The following is a 21906-nucleotide window of genomic DNA, read 5'->3' as shown; positions in this document are numbered from 1 at the left end:
ACACAAAGGCGAGATTGAGCTTCAGGAGACCCCCTGTTCCTGAGCATCTACCCCCAAAACCAGAGTGCCTACTTTACCGTTTTATGCTTTCACCTATACCTCTGACTTTACAGGGGGCTGTTCCCCCACCACCTCTCTCGGAGAAGGAGTTAACTTGCAGCTCCAGTTAATAAAAATTCCTGGGCATGACAAGAGTGTTTCAACTTACAAACTCCTATGAAGGTTCTCTAGCCTGCCTGAGCAGGTTCGTCCGGCCACATGTGATTGTTTACAGCCTCCCGACCGTGAGAGGCATGAGATGCTTTAAACTTTCTATATACAGACTCTTTTGAGAAGTTAGAAAATTATTAGTATAGTATAGTGGGTTGATTAGAAATTATACTGGTGAAGGGTTTTTCATTTTTTGAGCCAATATTTGCTGCTAAATCTCCATATTTCCTGCCCTTATAATGAATATAACTAGCATATAGGAAAAATAAGTATTAACCTTTAAGATTAATCATGTTAAACCTTAGGCTAAGTAAATTCCTCTCTTGATTGCAACCCACTACACCCTCACCCTATAGGAATGCAACTTTATTTGGAGGGTGGTGCCTGGTTTAAGAAAAAGTCACCCCTGGAAAAAATAAGTTTTCTGGTTAACTGACCGTTATCAGAAAGGACCATAAAATGTCAGCAGGCCTCATGGCCAGAAGATGATGTAAAACCCCTAAGGCCTTTGTATAATTTTATATGAAGCACCTGATTTTGACAAGGGTCAGGTCTGCTGACCCCGCGTGACACTGTATTCATCTCTATGTATAACAAAAAGTATATAAGCAAACCTGAAAATAAAGAAAACGGATCAGTTTCTGGAAAGACTGATTCCCCCGTGTCGTTCTTTCTTTCCCCTTCTTGCTGAATTCCCATCTGGAGCGTGGATACTCGATTGGTATTCCACGTAAACCAAGTTATTCAGCCTCCTTTTCTCCACTAACATTTCCTACTACACTATCCTTTTCTAATCTCTCTTTATACCTGTAATTAAAAAAGTTTTTTCCTAGGACGCTGATTCCGTCTCCCCTTCGAATTACCCTGGATCCACCGGGGCTGGACCCCGGCACCCCTCAGTCAGGACTCTCGATAAAGTCTCATAAAGAGGGCACATACTCGACCTCCCTCCATTTTTGAGACTTCTTACCAAATTGGTCCAACTGCAAACTGGTGTCCAAGTTTAAAGGCTCCCCCATGCTAGGGCCACTTCTGGTCACCTGAGGCACGTTGGTGTCAGGCTGCATTGCAAAAGAAAATCAGGATTTTTTTTTTTTAAACTGTCTCCACAATCTTCTATTGTTGAGAATGAAGCCCTGAGGAGAATCTGCCCAGGGAGGGATTCCCTGGGCATTTTCTATGTTTCCATATAAGCCTGGAGGCTAACAATGAGAGACCCTGGGAACTCGAGGCCTGGTATAACCACCAAGGGGATCACAGAATTCCCTCCTCAGAGTCAGACACACAGACAAGGGGTTTCCAGGATGAAGGGGATGGGAGTGTAGGCGTGAGGTCCAAGGGAGAGGAAAAGAGGGATAAAAACGACTGAGAAGGGGAAAGAGACAGAGAGATTGCCTTTTCCACTCACCCGCTACAGATTTCTATTCAGGCACCCACCCTGGGGCTTCCAGAAAGGGCCAGCGAAGGAGGGAGCACCCCGTCCACTGCCTGCCAGGTCCTCGAGCCCAGAATCCAGCCAGTTGTACCCTTGTGAAAGTGAAAGCGTTAGTCACTCAGAAGTGTCCCATTCTTCGCGACCCCCATGGACTGCAGTCCGCCAGGCTCCTCTATCCATGGAATCCTCCAGGCAAGAATACTGAAGTGGGTTTGCCATTTCCTTCTCCAGGGGATCTTCCCCACCCAGGGATCAAACTCTGCTATCACGCATTGCAGACAGATTCTTTACCAACTGAGCCTCCAGGGAAGCTTGTATGTTGTGTGTGGGACTCGCGCCTACGCGTACAACACAGAAATCTGCCAATTCAGCCCTTTCTGTCGGAGCTTCTCTCTCCAGCAGGAAAATAAAGAGGAGGATATTGGGACGATCGGACTTCTGGCCACGACATGAAGTCTGATTCCCCTATCACCCTCGCAAATCTCTGGTCAGGAAGAGACCGCAAGGCAGGGAGCTGCGTGCTGTGAGGCAAGCCCCTCCCACCTCTGCTGGTCACCACCTAGATGACCCGCTGCCGGCCAGAGGGAGCTGGTCCCGCAAGCTGAGAGGAGTGATGCGGTAGCCGCCCTCGGTCCGACCTCTTGGAAAGACAGGACAAAAGGAGAGGATGGAGAGGGGATAGTAGCAGCTGTCAGGAGAAGGAAGGGGCAAAGGGGAGAAGGAAGTGTTGTCTGAATGTGGGTCCTGAAGCCCCCAGGGGCCAGGAAGGCAGACTTACCAAATGTGAGGGCAGTTAGGATTTTGGTCCTTTTGTGTCTTGTTCATAATTTGCTCCAACTGGGCATGCACTCAGTTATTTTTAGTCCATGCTCCATTACTCTGGGAGAAAATTTAACTACCACTGTTTACGTTGATGATACTTTTAGAGTAGCTCATGATCTTGGAATGTTGTGGAAGCAACCTGGTTTCCTTACTTCTTACAGAAATACAATTTTAAACAGCCCCTATATTCACCACGGAGAAGGCAATGGCACCCCACTCCAGTACTCTTGCCTGGAAAATCCCATGGACGGAGGAGCTTTGTGGGCTGCAGTCCATGGGATCGCTGAGAGTTGGACACAACTCAGTGACTTCACTTTCAGTTTTCACTTTCATGCATTGGAGAAGGAAATGGCAACCCACTCCAGTGTTCTTGCCTGGAGAATCCCAGGGACGGCGGAGCCTGGTGGGCTGCCGTCTATGGGGTCGCACAGAGTCAGACACAACTGAAGTGACTCAGCAGCAGCTATATTCACCAATTATTAGGTGCAATACTTTAAGCCTGCCACTTCAGCTATTATGGAGACTCTGGGGAATCCTAAACTTGACTCTCTGGGAGTGAAGGGAAATAACTTTGCTGGCATTTCTGCAAGGAATTAAAGGGCAACAGCTGCCAAACTTGTGTCATGGTGCAAAGAGATATTTCTCCAAACGAAAACAGAAAGACTGGCTAGAGAAGCTCAACAATTGGCCTCAAAAGAAAAAATAAAAAAGGAAAACGGAGGTTAAAAGGTAAACAATTGTTCTTGTGATAAACAGAAAAATCTCTGGTCTAGACCAGTTTATTCCTTCTCAGATCCAGATTTCCAGTTTCACTACCTGCTCTGCAATAACGGATTGAACGCTATTTTCTCCGTTAGTGAAGGCAGTGGTAGGTCTAGCCAGCAGAGGGCACCAGAGGTACAGTGAAGGAAGAACAGGCTCCACCCGCGTGTAGTGTTTGGCTTTCTTTTTCCTGCTGCACAGGGCGTGAGCAGCGGCGGCCTAAGAAGACATCCAGTGATGCTTTATCCCAGGTGCTCACGCTCCCAGAGTATGTCTCCCTTAGGTGATCTCGCTGGCCTCCCTGGGTCCAGTAACCACATTCTTGGATCCTACTGATACCACATCATGGACTTCAGGTCTTGCTCCTAGGGCACCACCTCCACAGACTGCACAACCCCTGCAACAGTTGCAGTTTACCCACACCCACCCCGATTCAGACACTGTACACTCCAGCTCGCACATGAGGTGGCACTGGTTCTCTCAGCAGCACCAGCTGGAGTTATGTTTTCTGCTTTTCTCCATGTCTGTGGACTACTTCTGGCCCAAACCATCAACTAGGCAGAAATGATACCTTCTCCAGTGAGGTCTGAACCTCAGCCTTGGGAGGGTGGCCACTCTTCCAAGCGTATCCTTCCTTGGGTAGTTTCCCTCAGACCTAAGATACCTGTTGAGTTCTCAGGATATCTTTAAATAATGGCTCTCCAATGGAGTATATTATTAAAATACCTATTTAAATTACTGTGTAATCCCTGTTCTCCTGATTGGACCCGGACAAATATAAGGCCACAGGCACAAGCTAAAGGAGGAACACCGCTGCTAGTGTGCTGAATGACACAGGAGTCTGACTTTACAACTTGGCAAACCATAATGACCAGTTCAAATGGATGGCCACCTGATGTCCCGTGGTAAAATACTCCATCTCTACTAGATCCCAGTAACACACCATTTCTCAAAAGATACATAAAAATTAGGTTCATAACATTGAAAAGAACCTTTGCAAGTAAGTGGCTCTGATGCTTTTGCTTCCTTGAAAGTATTACTTGCTCAGTTGTGTCTGACTTTTTGCAATCCCGTGGATTGTAGCCCGCCAGGCTCCTCTGTCCATGGGATTCTCCAGGCAAGAATACTGGAGTGGGTTGCCGCACCCTCCTCCAGAGGATCTTCCCGACCAGGGATTAAACCCCAGTCTCCTATATTGCAGGCAGATTCTTTACTGTCTAAGCCACCAGGGAAGCCCTTAGCTTCATGGTACACCTCCTCTTGGTAAACAGGAATCTGAACACACTAAAGCAGGTATACAGCTTTCAAAGAGGAGAATTGGTAACAAGAGAAAGACTGGATTCAACAACTCCTGAGTAAACGCCACTAGGACAAGTCATAGGCTAGCTGAAATCTATGAAGGAGGAAAGTGGGGGAGAGGTTCAGGTCAACTGAAAGAGCAGAAAGGAAAAGGGATACTCTCTATGCTGGGGTCTTGAGACACAACTGGCAGGCTCTCAGGGCTTTATGGGTCTTTGACTGCTTTTAGCTGACTGAGAGTCTTTTTCAAGTTAGATACAGCGAAACTGAAAATAGAGAAAACACCAGACATAATTAGGATGATTCAGGTGCAGATGATTTATTATTTCATGATTTAAACCCTCAGCGGTGACAACAGAGGGGACATAGAAATATGCTTGGTTTTTTTTTTTTTTTTTCCTTCTTGGTTTAGGCCAGTTTCTGGTGACTTATTTGGTACTATCCTCTCTACGGGGCAAGACCGTCAGTGACTGTTGCTATAAGGGAAAACAAGATAAAGCACAAAATGAAATAACAGTGTTACTATTTTTTTGAGTCCACATATTTCTAATACAAGCAATTTATTTAAAAGGCATGGAAATTGAAGAGAGAGGATCAGGTAAATAATACTCGATTCTAGGAAAAAAAATCATTTGTTAACTCAGCTGCAAATAGTCTTAGTCTTGTGTCTTCTTAAAATATCCTAAGTGCTTATTTATAAATTTTGGTAACTATTTAGGTCAATACAGCAAAGTGCCTTTAAAATTCCATTCTAAGTACATAAACTGATTTTAGTTTAGAACAAAAAAGAAAGAGATACAATATTTCTAAGTACAATCACATTCTATAAAGGATAAAAACACAAACATACATGCACATACCTGTCTATACATCTATATATTGAAATAATTTAACAATGATCATCCTGGGTGCTAATATCAATGGTTAGTTTTTATTGTTTTTAATAGTTTTAAAGGAATAGTTAGATTCTCATGAAAGGACACACTAAAAAATAACCCACCAATAGTCTTCAATGACAAAGACATCAAAAACAAAAAGCCTAAAAACTAATCAGAGCCAAGAGGAGCCAAAGGAAACATTAAACAAAAAATAATGATGTCTCATGAATGGACTCTGGACCAGAAGAAGGACATCTATTAAAAGCTAAGAAAATATGAATACAGTATGGACCTTAGTTAATAATAATATATTAAATTGCTTTATCAATTGTAACTTATCAACTAATATTAAATGGTAATAATAGAGAAGACTGAGTGTAAAATATATGGAAAATTGTACTCTTTTCTCAATTTTTCTGTAAACTGAAAATGTTTCAATGCAATAAAGCCTCTTTGGAATAAAAAAATTCATGAATGTTTATTACTTGTTACTACTATAATAAACAGAATGATTTGCATACTCACAAGCATATAGAATTTACTGAATAAATCAAGAGAGGGGAGTAATGGCAAGATACAGGCATTGCAAGCTCTCTGGACAGAAAAGGATCTTACTCTCATTATAAGGTAATCCTTCAGAATTATGATTAATGGAAATGGTTAAGCATAAAATAAAGTCAAAATGTTTGTTGTAAAACTCAGCACAAAACTGAAAATGATAAAATATTTTTGGAGCCAAGAAAATAATGTTTAAAAAACAAGAATTAATTAACAGTAGGCTAGATCTAAAATTCAAACTTAACGGAAAAATCAGTGGAGAGAGTTAAGAGAAGGTAAAAATACACTCAGCATTTCTTAAAATTAATGGAGTCTCAAAAGTGCCTCTAATCCGTTATTACTAATATTATATTACATATTTGTCTTTCTATGCATACTCATGAAAGAGCTCATTACAGAGAACAAGATGGCAGAGAAGTAGGTGGACCATGGAGTACATCTCTCTCCACGGATACATCAGGAATACACCTTCAGACACAGAAGTGCGTGCAGGACACCAGCTGCTGAGAGCGGACAGGAGTCCCTGACCAGCAGAAAAGAACAGAACCAGGCAAAACTCTGTAGGACAAAGAACTAGGGGGGGAAACAGGAGTGTTAGTAGGACTGGACCTGCCCTCAGTGGGTGGGGGAACTGAACCAGGGGTCCACTCCCCACATCATCGCGGCAACCGTCTGAGTCAGAAGAAAAACATTTAAGGATGAGAGTAAAACAGCCAATCCGTGGCAGCCTAAATGGAATGAGACTCAGACAGTCCTTGCCGCAGCCATACATACCCTGGACAGGGACACAGGTCCCCTGGAAAGGGCAGCGGCTCGGAGCTGGAGTTTAGGAATTGTGAAGAAATCCCAGGGCGAGGGCTGCTGCTGACTGCAGAGACGGATCGAGAGGATGTGAGGGAGGAGATTGTGGCGGGAAAAGCCTGTGGAGGACAGCCAGGCAGCCATGGAAGCCAGGCAATACAGCTGAGTCATGTGTAGGGGGTGAAGCCACCACCACAGCCTCCCTCTCCCCACATGCCTGCATCAGCAGCTGAACAATAGAGAGGCTGATCCATCAGACACACTGAACTACAGAGGAGGACCCCAAACAGGTTGCCCCTTTAAGTGACTGATGTACAAGACTACATAGTAGGACCCCAGCCAAAGGGGGCCCTCTGTGTGCCTGACACACCGAACAACAGAGAAGGCTCCCAAGGAAGGGAGCCCTCTAAGTGCCTGGATGGGAGGAGATATGGAGAAAAACTGGCCAAAGAGGCCTTCTGATCCCCAGCTACAAGAGGCTCGAAAAAGACTCTGAGAGGGCCATAACTCCTGCAGCGGAGGCAGTCCATGTCCCTGCAAACTTGGCACCACCAGGGTCCCTGCAAGCTAAGCAGCTGTGCCAACCCTCACTGGGGCAGAGCTGACACAGGCAAAAATGTCCTGCCTTTATGAACCCAGGGTCGCTTTGGTCTGTCCAGCTCTTTGCAAACCTGTAGACTGTGGCCTGTCAGGCTTCCAGGCAAGCACACTAGAGTATATTGGCCAATACTGGTTGCCATACCCTTCTAGAGCACTATATTTCCTGCTGCCCTAGCTGCCAACTCTCCTGAGTACCTGGTGCTGCCAGAGCCCCTGCAACCCAAGCAGCTGCACCACTTCCACACATGGCCCTCACTGGGGCACACCCAAGTCCTCCAGGGCAGCCTCAGGAGCAAAGCCCAGTGGACGACCCACATGCAGAGGTGGAAATAAAACCACAATTGAAACCCAGGGGCAGTGTGGCTAAGGAAGAGGACCCAAACCCCTCCCACCAGCTGTACAAGCTGCACATTAAATCCGCATGATCAATTAGGCAGACTCTGTGTCTATGGAACATATATAAAAAGGCACTGAGAGCTCCCACAAAAGAAAACACACTAGTTCTGAGAGCTGTGGACATCGGAGGCAAGAACACACAGGAGTAGGAGCAGATTAGGATCTGAGCTGCCCCCACAGCAGGTCCAGAGACCAGTACAGTGTTGGAGGGCATCCTAGGGAGGTGAGGTGGACTGTGACTCCCAGTGAGAGAAAGGACGCTGACAGCAGTGACTCAAGAAAAACATTTATTATTCTTGTGTTCTGACTTGTTCTGTAGACTCTTGGATTTTTTTTTTTTTTACTTTTTTCTTTTTCTATTTTTTCCCTTCCCACCACCTCCCCCCATTGTAGTTGTTGATTTTATTGGCACTATGAAATCTAATTAAGCTTTTGAGTTTTATTTTTTCCTTTCTCAGTCACATTTTTTATTGTTCCTATTCACTTCTGCCTCTACACTGGACTTGTGGAAATCTGTGGAGATTTTCTTTTTTCCACATTTATTCCTTTCTTTGCTTTTCCTACTGTTCTCTTCCCCTTGCAGTTAGTCTTTAATGTATATAAATCTTTTTCTAGCTCTATTTAACTTTGCATATCTATTCTTTCTTTCTTTTATTTCTTTCCATTACTCTCAAAATATTTGTTACTTTTGTTTTCATTGCTTTATTCCCCACTTGGCACCTTGCTTTAGTTTTGTTTTCCAGTTTGTGCTTTAGTCAGTTTCATTTTTAACTGGTAGATACAATTTTCTATTTCCTTTGTTCACTGGGTCAATCTACTGTCTGTTATTTTTGTTGGACTGCTTTGATTTTGCTTATGGGTCTATATGTATATGTGTATATGCAGTCACACTTTTTATTGTTATTATAAACCACTGGCTCTATTTTGGATTTTGCAGTTCTGTGGAGTTTTCCTTTTTTTTTTTTTTTTTTTTTTTCTGCTTCTTCCTTTTTTCTCTCTCTCTTTTTCTTTTAATTTTATTAAACCTATCATATTTTTCTCCATTTATTCCTTTCTTTGCTTTTCCTACTGTTCTCTTCCCCTTGCAGTTAATCTTTAATGTATATAAATCTTCTTTATCTGCCTCTATTTAACTTTGCATATCTATTCTTTCTTTCCTTTCCTCTCAGCATGTTTATTAGTCTTGTTTTCATTGCTCTATTCCCCACTTGTCGCCTTGCTTTAGTTTTGTTTCACAGTTTGTGCTTTAGTTAGTTTTATTCTTAACTGGTAGGTGTAATTTTTGGTTTCTTTTGTTCGCTGGGTCAATCTACTGTACTTTATTTTTGTTGGACTGTTTTGATTTTATGAATGAGTGTATATGTATAGGTATATATTTCATTATCTTAATTATTATTTGCTTGATTTTGTAACTGACATTTGTCTGAGGTTCATCTTTGGTGTCTCATTATGGGTATTTGTTTTAGTCTCACTTAATGCCATAACAAACCACGTGTGGAATCTTTGTTCCTGACCAGAGATCAAGCCCTGAGCCGCTGGAGTGGGAGCACTGACTCCAAGACCTGAGACGACCAGAGCACTAACCATCAGTTCAGTTCAGTCGCTCAGTCGTGTCCGACTCTTTGCGACCCCATGGACTGCAGCACACTAGGCCTCCCTATCCATCACCAACTTCCAGAATTTACTCAAACTCATGTCCATTGACTTGGTGATGCCATTCAACCACCTCACCCTCTGTTGTCCCCTTCTCCTGCCTTCAATCTTTCCCAGCATCAGGGTCTTGTCAAATGAGTCAGTTCTTCACATAAAGTGGCCAAAGTATTGGAGTTTCATTTTCAGCATCAGTCCTTCCAAGGAATATTCAGGATTGATTTCCTTTAGGATGGACTGGTTGGATCTCCTTGCATTCCAAGAGACTTTCAAGAGTCTTCTCCAACACCACAGTTCAAAAGCATCAATTCTTCAGTGCTCAGCTTTCTTTATAGTCTAACCCTCACATCCATACATGACTACTGGAAAAACCATAGCTTTGACTGGATGGACCTTTGTTGGCAAAGTAATGTCTCTGCTTTTTAATATGCTGTCTAGGTGGGTCATAACTTTCCTTCCAAGGAACAAGCATCTTCTAATTTCACGGCTGCCATCACCATCTACAGTGATTTTGGAGCCCCCCAAAAAAAGTCTGTCACTGTTTTTGCTGTTGGAGCAGTGGCTGCATGGCATCGGGGTGATGCTGAGGAGGTAAACCCCATCAAAGGGCAAAGGAGAAGAGCCAGCAAGATGGTAGGCAGGGAAAATTGTGTTTAGAATCAAACCCAATACCCACCAGAGAGGCTCAAGGGCTCAAACAAACCTTGGGTGCATCAGGACCCAGAGACCCCACAGAAACTGAGACAGAACCGTGTTAGAGCATCTCCTGTGGAAGGACGGGTCAGCAGTAGACTGCCAGCAGCACAGGGGCTCTGGGTCCAGCAGACCTGGGTATAGCATAAGCCCTCTTGGAGGAGGTTGCCATTAACCCTACCATAGAGCCACCAGAGCTTACACAAGACTGGGAAAACAGACCCTGGAGGGCACAAACAGAACCTTGTGTGCACCAGGACACAGGCAAAAGGAGCAGAGACCCCACAAGAGACTGACCCAGACTTGTCCATGAGTGTCCAGGAGTCTCCAGCAGAGATGTGGGTTGGTGGTGGTCTGCTGCAGGGTTGGGGGCACTGAGTGTAGCAGCGTGTGCGTGAGACCTTTTGAAGGAGGTCACCATTATCTTCATTACCTCCACCATAGTTTGGGCCAGGTAAATAACAGGGAGGAAACACAGCCCCACCCATCAACAGAAAATTGGATTAAAGATTTACTAAGCATGGCCCCGCCCATCAGAACAAGACCCAGTCTCCCCTTCAGTCAGTCTCTCCCATCAGGAAGCTTCCATAAGCCTCTTATCCTTCTCCATAACAGGGCAGACAGAAAATCACAATCACAGAAAACTAGCCAATCTGGTCACATTGACCACAGCCTTGTCTAACTCAATGAAACTATGAGCAATGCCGTGTAGGGCCATTCAAGACAGAGGGGTCATGGTGGAGAGTTCTGACAAAACGTGGTCCACTGGAGAAGCGAATGGCAAACTACTTCAGTATTCTTACTTTTAGACCCTGTGAACAGTATGAAAAGGCAAAAAGATGCACTGAAAGATGAACTCCCTAGGTCGGTAGGTGCCTAATATGCTACTGGAGATCAGTGGAGAAATAACTCCAGAAAGAACGAAGAGATGGAGCCAAAGCAAAAACAACACCCAGTTGTGGATGTGACTGTTGGTGGAAGTAAAGTTCGATGCTATAAAGAGCAACATTGCATAGGAACCTGGAATGTTAGGTTCATGAATCAAGGCAAATTGGAAGTGGTCAAACAGAAGATGGGAAAAGTGAACATCAACATTTTAGGAATCAGTGAACTAAAATGGATGGGAATGAGTGAATTTAACTCATCCATGACTGTTATATTTATGGCTGTGGGCAAGAATCCCTTAGAAGAAATGAAGTAGCCCTCATAGTCAACAAAAAAGTTCAAAGTGCAGTACTTGGGTGCAATCTCAAAACAACAGAATAATATCTGTTCATTTTCAAGGCAAACCATTCAATATCACAGTAATCCCAAGTCTATGCCCCGACCAGTAATGCTGACGAAGCTGAAGTTGAACAGTTCTAAGACCTACAAGACCTTCTAGAACTAACACCCAAAAAAAATGTCCTTTTCATTATAGAGGACTGGATGCAAAAGTAGGAAGTCAAGAGTTACATGGAGTAACAGGCAAATTTGGCCTCAGAGTACAGAATGAAGCAGGGTAAAGGCTAATAGAGTTTTGCCAAGAGAACACACTGGTCATAGCAAACACCCTCTTCCAACAACACAAGAGAAAACTCTACACATGGACATCACCAGATGGTCAATACTGAAAACATATTGATTATATTCTTTGCAGCCAAAGATGGAGAAACTCTATACAGTCACCAAAAATAAGACCTGAGGTTGACTGTGGCTCAGATCATGACCTCCTTATTGCCAAATTAAGACCTAAATTGAAGAAAATAGGGAAAACCACTAGACCATTCAGGTATGACTTAAATCAAATCCCTTATGATTATACAGTGGAAGTGAGAAATAGATTCAAGGGCCTAGATCTGATAGACAGACTGCCTGAAGAACTATGGACAGAGGTTCCTGACATTGTAGAGGAGGCAGGGATCAAGACCAATCTCAAGAAAAAGAAATGCAAAAAGGCAAAATGACTGTCTGAGGAGGCCTTATAAATAGCTGTTAAAAGAAGAGGAGTAAAAGGCAGAGGAGAAAAGGAAAGATATACCCATTTGAATGTAGAGTTCCAAAGAATTGCAGGAGAGAGGAGAAAGTCTTCCTCAGTGATCAATGCAAAGAAACAGAGGAAAACAATAGAATGGGAAAGACTAGAGATCTTTTCAAGAAAATTGGAGATACCGGGGAAACATTTCATGCAAAGATGGGCATAATAAAGGACAGAAATGGTCTGGACCTAACAGAAGCATAAAAGATTAAGAAGAGATGGCAACAATACACAGAAGAACTGTACAAAAAAGATCTTCATGACCAAGATAATCATGACGGTGTGATCACTCACCTAGAGCCAGACATCCTGGAATGTGAAGTCAAGTGGGCCTTAGAAAGCATCACTACGAACAAAGCTAGTGGAGGTGATGGAATTCCAGCTGAGCTATTTCAAATCCTAAAAGATGATGCTGTGAAGTGCTGCACTCAATATGCCGGCAAATTTGGAATACTCAGCAGTGGCCACAGGACTGGAAAAGGTCAGTTTTCATTCCAATCTCAAAGAAAAGCAATACCAAAGAATGCTCAAACGACTGCACAATTGCACTCATCTCACACACTAGCAAAGTAATGCTCAAACTTCTCGAAACCAGGCTTCAACAGTACATGAACCATGAACTTCCAGATGTTCAAGCTGGATTTAGAAAGGCAGAGGAACCAGAGATCAAATTGCCATCATCCACTAGATTATAGAAAAAGCAGGAGAGTTCCAAAAAAGCATCTATTTCTTCTTTATTGACTATGCCAAAGCCTTTGACTGTGTGGATCACAACAAACTGTGGGAAATTCTGAAAGAGATGGGAATACCAGACCACCTGACCTGCCTCTTGAGAAAACTGTATGCAGGTCAGGAAGTAACAGTTAGAAATGGACATGGAACAACAGACTGGTTTCAAGTCGGGAAAGGATTATGTTAAGGCTACTATTGTCACCCTTCTTATTGAACTTATATGCAGAGTACATCATGAGAAATACTGGGCTGGAAGAAGCACAAGTTGCAATCAAGATTGGCAGGAGAAATCTCAATAACCTCAGATATGCAGATGACACCACCCTTATGGTAAAAAGCAAAGAACTAAAAAGCCTCTTGATGAAAGTGAAAGAGGAGATGGAAAAAATTGGCTTAAAACTCAACATTCAGAAAACTAAGATCATGGCTTCTGGTCCCATCACTTCATGGCAAATAGAAGGGGAAACAATGGAAACAGCGAGTATAAATTAGCAGTGAGTTTCTCATATATATGGCTTTTACTCTGTCGTACATTCCTTCCATTCTTAATTGGTTGAAAGGATATATCATAAAAATGCTTTTAATTTGTCGAATCTTTTTCCTATATCTACTGAGACAATCTTGTCGTTTTCATTCTTCATCTGGTTAGTGTGGTGGGTGTTATCACATTGATTAATTTTCATATGTTGAACCATCCTGGCACTCCCATGATATCGCTTTGCCATGGTGCATAATCCTTTCCATGTGCAGTTGAATTTGGTTTTGCTAGTATCTGTAGAGAATTTTTGCATTTATATTCATCACAGACACTAACTTGTAGTTTCCTTTTTCTGTGGAGTCCTTACCAATTTTGGTATCAGAGTAATGCTGGCCTCATAAAAAGAGTTTGTGTTTTCACCTTTATACTTTTTGGAACAGTTTTAGAATACTGACTTTAATTCCTATTTAAAAGTTTGGCAGAATTCACTAGTAAAACCAATCTGTCCTGGGCTTTTCTTCGTTGTGAAGCTTTTAATTACTGGCTCACTTTCCTTGCTAGGTTTTAATCTGCTCACTTTCTATTTCTTCATGATTTAGTCTTGGCATGTTACATGTTTCCAGGAATGTGTTTATTTCTTTTTGGTTTTTTCAGTTTTTTAGCGTACAAATGTTCATAGTAATCTTTAAGGAACTATAAACTATAAAAAGATTAATTCTGTAGTATTTGTAATGATACTATTTCTGGTTTTATTATATTAGTCTTCTCCCTTTTTGTGCTAGTTAGCCTAGCTAAAGTTTTGTTAATTTCTTTCTTTTTTCAGAAAAACATGCTTACTTCTATTGATTTTTAAAATTGCTTTTCTAGTCTTCCTTTTCTTCATATCTGCTCTAACCTTTATTGTTTCCTTCCTCCCACTTAATTTGGGTTTAGTTCATTTTCTTCATTCCTTGATGGTTGTCAAGTTCAGTGGTTACTTGAGATCTTAAGACAGTTAAAATGAATGAAAACTCCAAGACTCTATCTTATTAATAATAATTTTTTTCTGACATAAAAATATAACTATAAGCACATTTGACATCTTTACAATATCAGTCTTCGTTTCATGCGGCAGTAAAACATCATCAAGTAATTAACCTCCAATTAAAATAAATAAATTTATATTTTAAAAAAAAATCATCAAGATATAAGCTCTCCTTACCAAACTTCAAAATAAAACAAAAATTATGTGGTCATAAATGCTAGTGTGAAATCTCTCCTTTGGTGTGGGTCAGGGAGGGTTGAGACACCATGAAACCAAGTTTTATTATCCAGTACTATAAAATCATCTACAATGGGGACCATATAAGAATATTGGGAACAAACGCTTGGTTTGAAATTAACGATTTTAAGTGTTCCTTGTACAATGATTGAAAGGTACAATGCAGAATGGTTAATCCTGCTATACTCACCTGGCACTGGGGAATGACTTGCTGTTAGTGCTGCTTTCTTCTGACACAGATCTGTAACAGCGATAATGTTTATTTTTAAAAAGTGAGAAAATTTTTAAATCTTAATCAAGTGACTATTTGAATGAAGAATGTTCTTCAGAGCAATAGAGTGATTCACTAAATAAAATGTCTCCTTCTAGGGAAATAAGAGCAATAAAATAACTACCATCTCAATATTAGGAGAAACGCCACCAGCCATCTCACTATGTCAACCTAATCTTCTCATTCTCATTTCACATTTACTCAAATATTTACGGTATAAGCCCACATAGTTGCGGGCAGGCCCCTTGATTCCTTGGTAATCCTAACTCTCATCCAAATTAAGTCAAAACCATAAAGTAGCAGTCCAAAATTTCAGCATAGTTTCTGTACATTTCTATAGATTTCTTTCATTCTCTCATAACACATACTCATCTTCTCTTTATATCTATTCCAAGAAGGTAAAACTAGAGATAAATACCTCTGTGGGAAAATATAGTAAATTATGAATAAGGGGTTCAATAATGATGCTTAAATTTTTATGTAATGGATTACAGATAATATGATAATGTCATTTATTAATTCAGTGTACCCAGGAGTTTATGATAAATTGGAAAGCTATTATCTCACCTTTTACACAGTTACAGAGAATAATTTTAAGAACATAAAGATTAAACCCCTTGCTCAAGATATCATAGTTATCAAGATATGCAATATTTAGAAGTTAAAGCCAGGTTTTCTGAGACTAAATATAGTTTTCGCCCCATTTCATGATGCTTCCTCCTGTCTAACCTGATTAACATGAACTACACATGCAATTTCTAGCTGAGAAATGACTTGCCCAATCAGCAATATAAAGAATTAGGAAAATAAATATTATGCAGGCATATTCATAGATCTTATCTCTAGTGGAGTAGGATATTTTAATGAAGTTATTTACCATTGGTCTGAGGCTCTGTATGTTAAAATTTTATTTTTAAATGCAGTGTTATTATTTATTCTCATGAAGAGAAGTCTCTTGTGTACAATATGACCTGGATTAAGAGCTTGCCCAGTGGCTCAGATGGTAAAGAATCCACCTGCAATGCAGAAGATGCGGGTGAGGAAGACGCCCTGGAGAAGGAAATGATAACCCCATCCAGTATTCTTGCCTGGAGAATTCCGCAGACAGAGGAGCCTGTGGTCTACAGTCCATGGGGTTGCAGAGTCAGAAACAACTGAGCAGAAACTATCATATTGGATTAAGAGGCTGAATTAATCTCCACCATACCCTTGACACCCATCCTCCTCAAGTAATACTGCTGGTAAAATGTAGTAAAACCAGAAAAAATATGAAGGACACCAAGCCAGTTTGAAATGTATCTGTGTGCCTCTCCTCATATCGCTTTGCCTATATAGTCTTAGCATATTCTAGATGAACCATGAGTACTTTTTTCTTAACTTATTTATTTGATAAGAATAAAACATATATACCTTTCACTTTCAAGTTCTCCTTTGTAGCACAGCTCTCTTATTTTATCCTGCTTTATTATAAGAGCAGCAGCAATGATGAACACAGGTATAGAAATGTAGAAGACAAGTTGAAGTCTGTGTTTTGGATGACCAAGAGATCTTCCCTTCAAAAAACTTTTACCTCGAATGGAAAATATCATTTCAAACTGTGTCAGAGATTTTATTAATCAAATGAAATGGTGCAAAGCTATCATTATCAGCCATATTCCCAAACACTAAACAATTCATTCATATAGACTGTGAATATGATAAAATCCAAAAACCTAAACTAATATATTAAATGAGCTTTACAGATGTTTCTGTGTTTTCAAACTTCTACCATATGGTGATTTCCTTGATTGAAGGCATCGTTCTTTCATGGACCACATATTTAACACCTGCAAGTATTTCTTCAATTCTGTTAAGATACAGGGTTTCTGAGGCTCAAACATATATATCACAAAGAATATTGGGATTTTACCTGTATGTGAGAATTAAATCTGGGGTGTGTGGCATTTCGGCTTCTCTGGTGGCGCAGATGGTAAAGAAGTTGCCTGCAACGCAGGAGACTCAGGTTCAACCCTGGGTCGGGAAGATGCTCTGGAGAAAGAAATGACTACCAACTCCAGTATTCTTGCCTAGAGAATTCCACGGATGGAGAAGCCTGGGGAGCTACACTCCATGGGGTCACAAGGAGTTGGACACAACTGAGCACCTAAAATTTTTACACTTTATGTGGCATTTTTCTTATATTACTAGAATTTTTTCTAACAATTAAAAGTACTCTAAATAACTCATTTAACTAAGTTATTTAATCAAATATGTGGCAACAGGAAATTGTTAAAATGACTCTAGATTTTATAGAATGCATGGCTAAATCTGCCTCTGACCCATTTCTGATTGACAAGTGCTAATATTTACATTTTCCTCATCTGTTCTTATAGATTCTCAGCTGACATCTGTATTCGCTTTCCTGGAGTCCTTATGTATTGAGTCCTGCTTTCTTCATAATTTGTTGGTTTGCTTCCTTTTATTTGATATGAACTCTTTGGCAACGTGGGAGTCCTGGGTTCAATCCCTGGCTCAGGAAGATCCCCTAGAGAAGGGAACAGCTACGCATTCCAGTATTCTGGCCTGGAGAATTCCATGGCCTATAGTCCATGGGGTCACAAAAAGTCGGACGAAACTAAGTGACTTTCACTTCACTTCATTCTTGCTCTATCACTTCTTAGCCACATGGGGGAGCTGACAGGCAGAAGAGCAACTCGCCAGCTACAGTGTGGATGATCACAGAGGCTCAAAATTCTCCTCTTAGGCTAGCCTCAATTCTTCTCCTTTTTTTCCCATGGTTTTTAAAGAGAGTTCAAGATAGGAGCAGCATTTTATTTTTCAGTCAGCTCTGTGTCTGTGCCTGGGGTTCCTGGTATCTTCAAGGTAAAAATTATATGATATTTGTAATTAGACAAAGAATCAGATGAAGAGATCAGCATCTCTAGTTATATCCAGCAGACTGATTCTCAACCTCATGTGTAGTCTTCTGGGTAATCATGGAGATCACGTGGTTACTTTGAAAATGAATAAGATATGAAAGTGGCCTTGAAAGTCTAACCAAGATTTCCCAGACCAAAAAAAAAACGGTCTTTCTTTCCCTTTTACTATCTAGTTTTAATGAGCACTGTGTACTGATACCTGCCAACAAAGACTATTTTCTATAAATTCTTCTTTCAGTTTGAGATCTTCATTTAATTAATTACTCTGAGTCTCCAGTCCCCATAGGTTAAACTAGTCCCCAACAATCTGCCTCAAGGATTCTACCTCCTTTCAAAGATACCTCAGGGCATCCAGTCATTTAACTATTCAGTTCAGTTCAGTTCAGTTCAGTCGCTCAGTCCTGTCCGACTCTGCAACCCCCTGCAGCACACCAGGCCTCCCTGACCATCACCAACTCCCGGAGTTCACTCAAACTCATGTCCATTGAGTCGGTGACGCCATCCAACCATCTCATCCTCTGTTGTCCCCTTCTCCTCTTGCCTTCAATCTTTCCGAGCATCAGGGTCTTTTCAAATGAGTTCTTCACATCAGGTGGCCAAAGTATTGGAGTTTCAGCTTCAACATCAGTCATTCCAATGAACATTCAGGACTGATCTCCTTTAGGATGGACTGGTTGGATCTCCCTGCATTCCAAGGGACTCTCAAGAGTCTTCTCCATCACCACAGTTCAAAAGCGTCAATTCTTCAGCATTCAGCTTTCTTTATAGTCCAACTCTCACATCCACACATGACTACTGGAAAAACCATAGCCTTGACTAGATGGACCTTAGTCGGCAAAGTAATGTCTCTGCTTTTTAATATGCTGTCTAGGTTGCTCATAACTTTTCTTCCAAGACGTAAATGTCTTTTTATTTCATGGCTGCACTCACCATCTGCAGTGATTTTGGAGCCCAAAAGATAAAGTTTGCCACTGTTTCCACTGTTTCTCCATCTATTTGCCATGAAATGATGGGACTGGATGCCATGATCTTTGTTTTCTGAACGCTGAGCTTTAAGCCAACTTTTTCAATCTCCTCTTTCACTTTCATCAAGAGGCTCTTTAGTTTTTCTTCAATTTCTGCCATAAGGGTGGTATCATCTGCATATCTGAAGTTATTGATATTTCTCCCAGAAATCTTGATTCCAGCTTGTGCTTCATCCAGCCTAGCATTTCTCATGATGTACTCTGCATATAAGTTAAATAAGCACGGTGACAATATACAGCCTTGACATACTCCTTTCCCTATTTGGAACCAGTCTGTTGTTTCATGTCCAGTTCTAACTGTTGCTTCCTGACCTGCATACAGGTTTCTCAAGAGGCATGTCAGGTGGTCTGGTAATCCCACCTCTTTCAGAATTTCCCACAGTTTGTTGTGATCCATACAGTCAAAGGCTTTGGCATAGTCAATAAAGCAGAAATAGATGTTTTTTGGAAACTCTCTTGCTTTTTTTTCTTTTTTTCACTGTTTAGTGTTTTATTACAGTACTGGGATGATCCATCAGATGTTGGCAATTTGATCTCTGGTTCCTCTGCCTTTTCTAAAACCAGCTTGAACATCTGGAAGTTCACGGTTCACGTATTGTTGAAGCCTGGCTTGGAGAATTTTGAGCATACTAATTCACTGCTTTTCACCTCCTCCCTTTTATTTCCCCCAAATGTCTCAGCCTTTATGACTCAAGGGTTTAATTGTCATATCAAACTCCCCAAAACACAGATGTGACCAGAGCAAACTTCATGGGTAAATATCAGGTATAAAGGGGCCAGCATCCAGCAGCAGCAACTCCCAAAACTTTTCCCCCTTCTCCTCCAACTCCACACTTCATTCAGATGGGTGACAGAAAAACAAGATGAGAAGTTCTGTGTAGACACAAGATTGCTCATAAACAGTCATTTCACTTTTGCACTGTTAACTACACAGTTACATGATTGCCTAGTTTCTCCAGGCAACTATTCTACCATGAATAAATTCCAGGTTTACTTAGAATAATCGATGTATACTAAAGAGTGTGTGTGCTCTGCCTTTTGCAAGCCTGCCAGGCTGTCCTGTGCATGGAATTCTCCAAGCAAGAATACTGGAGTGGGTTACCATGCCCTCCTCCAGAGGATCTTCCCATCCCTGGATTGAATCTACTTCACTGGGCCACAGTGAGCTCAGATCTTGCTCAAGTAATATTCTAGGTGTTTCTGTCGGGTGTTTCCAAATGAAATTAATATTTAAATCAGTATGTGTGTTAGTTTCTCATTTGTTCCAATTCTTTCTGACCCCATGGACTGTAGCCCACCAGGCTCCTTTATCCATGGGATTTCCCAAGCAAGAATATTGGAGTAAGCTCCCATTCCCTTCTCTAGGGGATCTTCCCTACCCAGGGATTGAACCCAGGTCTCCTGCATTGCGGATAGAGTCTTTACCATCTGAGCTACCCAGGAAGCCCAACATTTAGATCAGTAGACTGAGTAATGTAGTAGCTTTCTTTAATGCAGGTGGGCCTCAATCCTAGAGGTCTTAGTTAAACAAAAACACTGATCCTCCAGTGAAGATTCTTCCTGCTTGAGATGCCCAAACTGAGACACCAGCTTTGCCTGACCTTTAAGGCTGCTGCCCTCCACGCAAAAACTGCACCATCAGCTCTCCTAGAGCTGAGTTTACTGACTCTGTAGATCTTGGAATCTGTCAGCCTCCAGAATCACATGGGCCAATCAATTCCTTCTAAAGCTTCTCCTCCTGTGCCATCAATGGTCCCATTTCTCTGGAGAATTCTGACTAATACAGATTTTGGTTCCAAGAAACAAGATGTTGTTATAAAAAATACCTAAATATGTGGAAATGGCTTAGGAACTCATAATAGATACTATCTAGAGGAATTTTGAGGCACATTGTGGAAAACACCTAGATTAATCTGAAGAGAAGGCAGGAAGAGAAGGGGACGACAGAGGATGAGATGGTTGGATGGCATCACCGACTCAATGGACATGAGTGTGAGCAAGCTACAGGAGTTGATGATGGACAGGGAAGCCTGGCATGCTGCAGTCCATGGGGTTGCAAAGAGTCAGACAAGACTGAGACTGACCTGAACTGACTGAATCTGAAGAGATTGTTGGTGGAAATCTGGCCGATAAAGGCAACTCTGGTGAGGATTCAGAGGCAAAAGAGGAGAGGAGAGAAAGCCCACATCTTTTTTAGACGATACAAAGATAATCATGAATGGAATGCTGGTAGAAATATTTACATGAAAGTTGTTTCTGGTGAGATTTTAGACAGAAAAGAACAACGGGTAAAAAAAGGCAGCTCCTGTTATAAAGTGACCAAAAACTTGGCTAAATTGTAATCTTGTGTTTTATGGAAGATAGAATTTGTGAGTCATGAAACTGGATAATTAGTTGAGAATATTTCTAAGAAAAATGTCAAAGATGTAGCCTGGACACCCCTGACTTATTAGAGTAAAATGTGAGCAGAGGAGACAAAGTGAAGAAGTTAGCGCTAAGCAGAGAGGTGCCAGAATTTAAAGATTTGGAGAATTCTGTCTATGAATTTTGCAAGAAAAAAAAAAAAAAGAAGAGGGGGGGATATGTTCCAAAATGTGGACAGAAAAATCATCTGATAAATAGACTGTGCACGCGAACCATCTCAGGAGACGGCGGGAATAAGGATGAGATGATATCAGCAGAAGCACTGCCAGGTCAGACCAAAGAGAACAGCACAGAGCCACAGAACAGGCTGGCTGCCAACACGCTTTATCCTCCAAGAAAAGAGAAGGATGCAGAGGGTGACTCAGAGATCATCCAGGCTTCCTCTCCCATCACGGGGCCAGCAGCTGTCTCTTCCTCACTTTTGACCAGCCAAGTTCTGTTGCCCAGTGGCTCAGGGGCAGTTTACTCCAAAGAGCTGTATGGATGGAGCCTCTGTCCAGAGCTGAAGAGTTAGGGTAGAAGCTACTGCAGCTGGGTTATGCTCCCACCCCAAAGGCTCTGGAGGACAGAACATCAAAACTAAAGGTTATTCTCCAGCCTGAACATCAAATGTAATTTGCCTTGCTAAGTTTTATTTGTATTTTCTGAGACCTGTCACCCTTTTCTCCTTTCCAAT

General features: G+C 41.6%; 1 protein-coding gene across 1 annotated transcript in view; it reads right to left on the bottom strand.

Annotated features, from left to right (window-relative positions):
• Positions 1-1130: 1130 nt before the first annotated feature.
• Positions 1131-21906, bottom strand: part of LOC128068266 (disintegrin and metalloproteinase domain-containing protein 5-like) — a 123442-nt gene continuing 102666 nt past the window's right edge. Inside the window, exons 20-23 of the mRNA XM_052661390.1 lie at positions 14783-14833; positions 13465-13625; positions 3284-3448; positions 1131-1271 (exon numbers count right to left, since the gene is read on the bottom strand). Coding sequence (XP_052517350.1) covers positions 1131-1271; positions 3284-3448; positions 13465-13625; positions 14783-14833 — 518 coding nt within the window. The remainder of the gene's footprint in view (positions 1272-3283; positions 3449-13464; positions 13626-14782; positions 14834-21906) is intronic.

This window comes from Budorcas taxicolor, chromosome 24 (assembly GCF_023091745.1).
Source record: "Budorcas taxicolor isolate Tak-1 chromosome 24, Takin1.1, whole genome shotgun sequence".
Lineage (NCBI taxonomy): Eukaryota > Metazoa > Chordata > Mammalia > Artiodactyla > Bovidae > Budorcas > Budorcas taxicolor.
The sequence above is the reverse complement of the archived record's forward strand: the minus strand, read 5'-3'. Positions and strand labels throughout refer to the sequence as shown.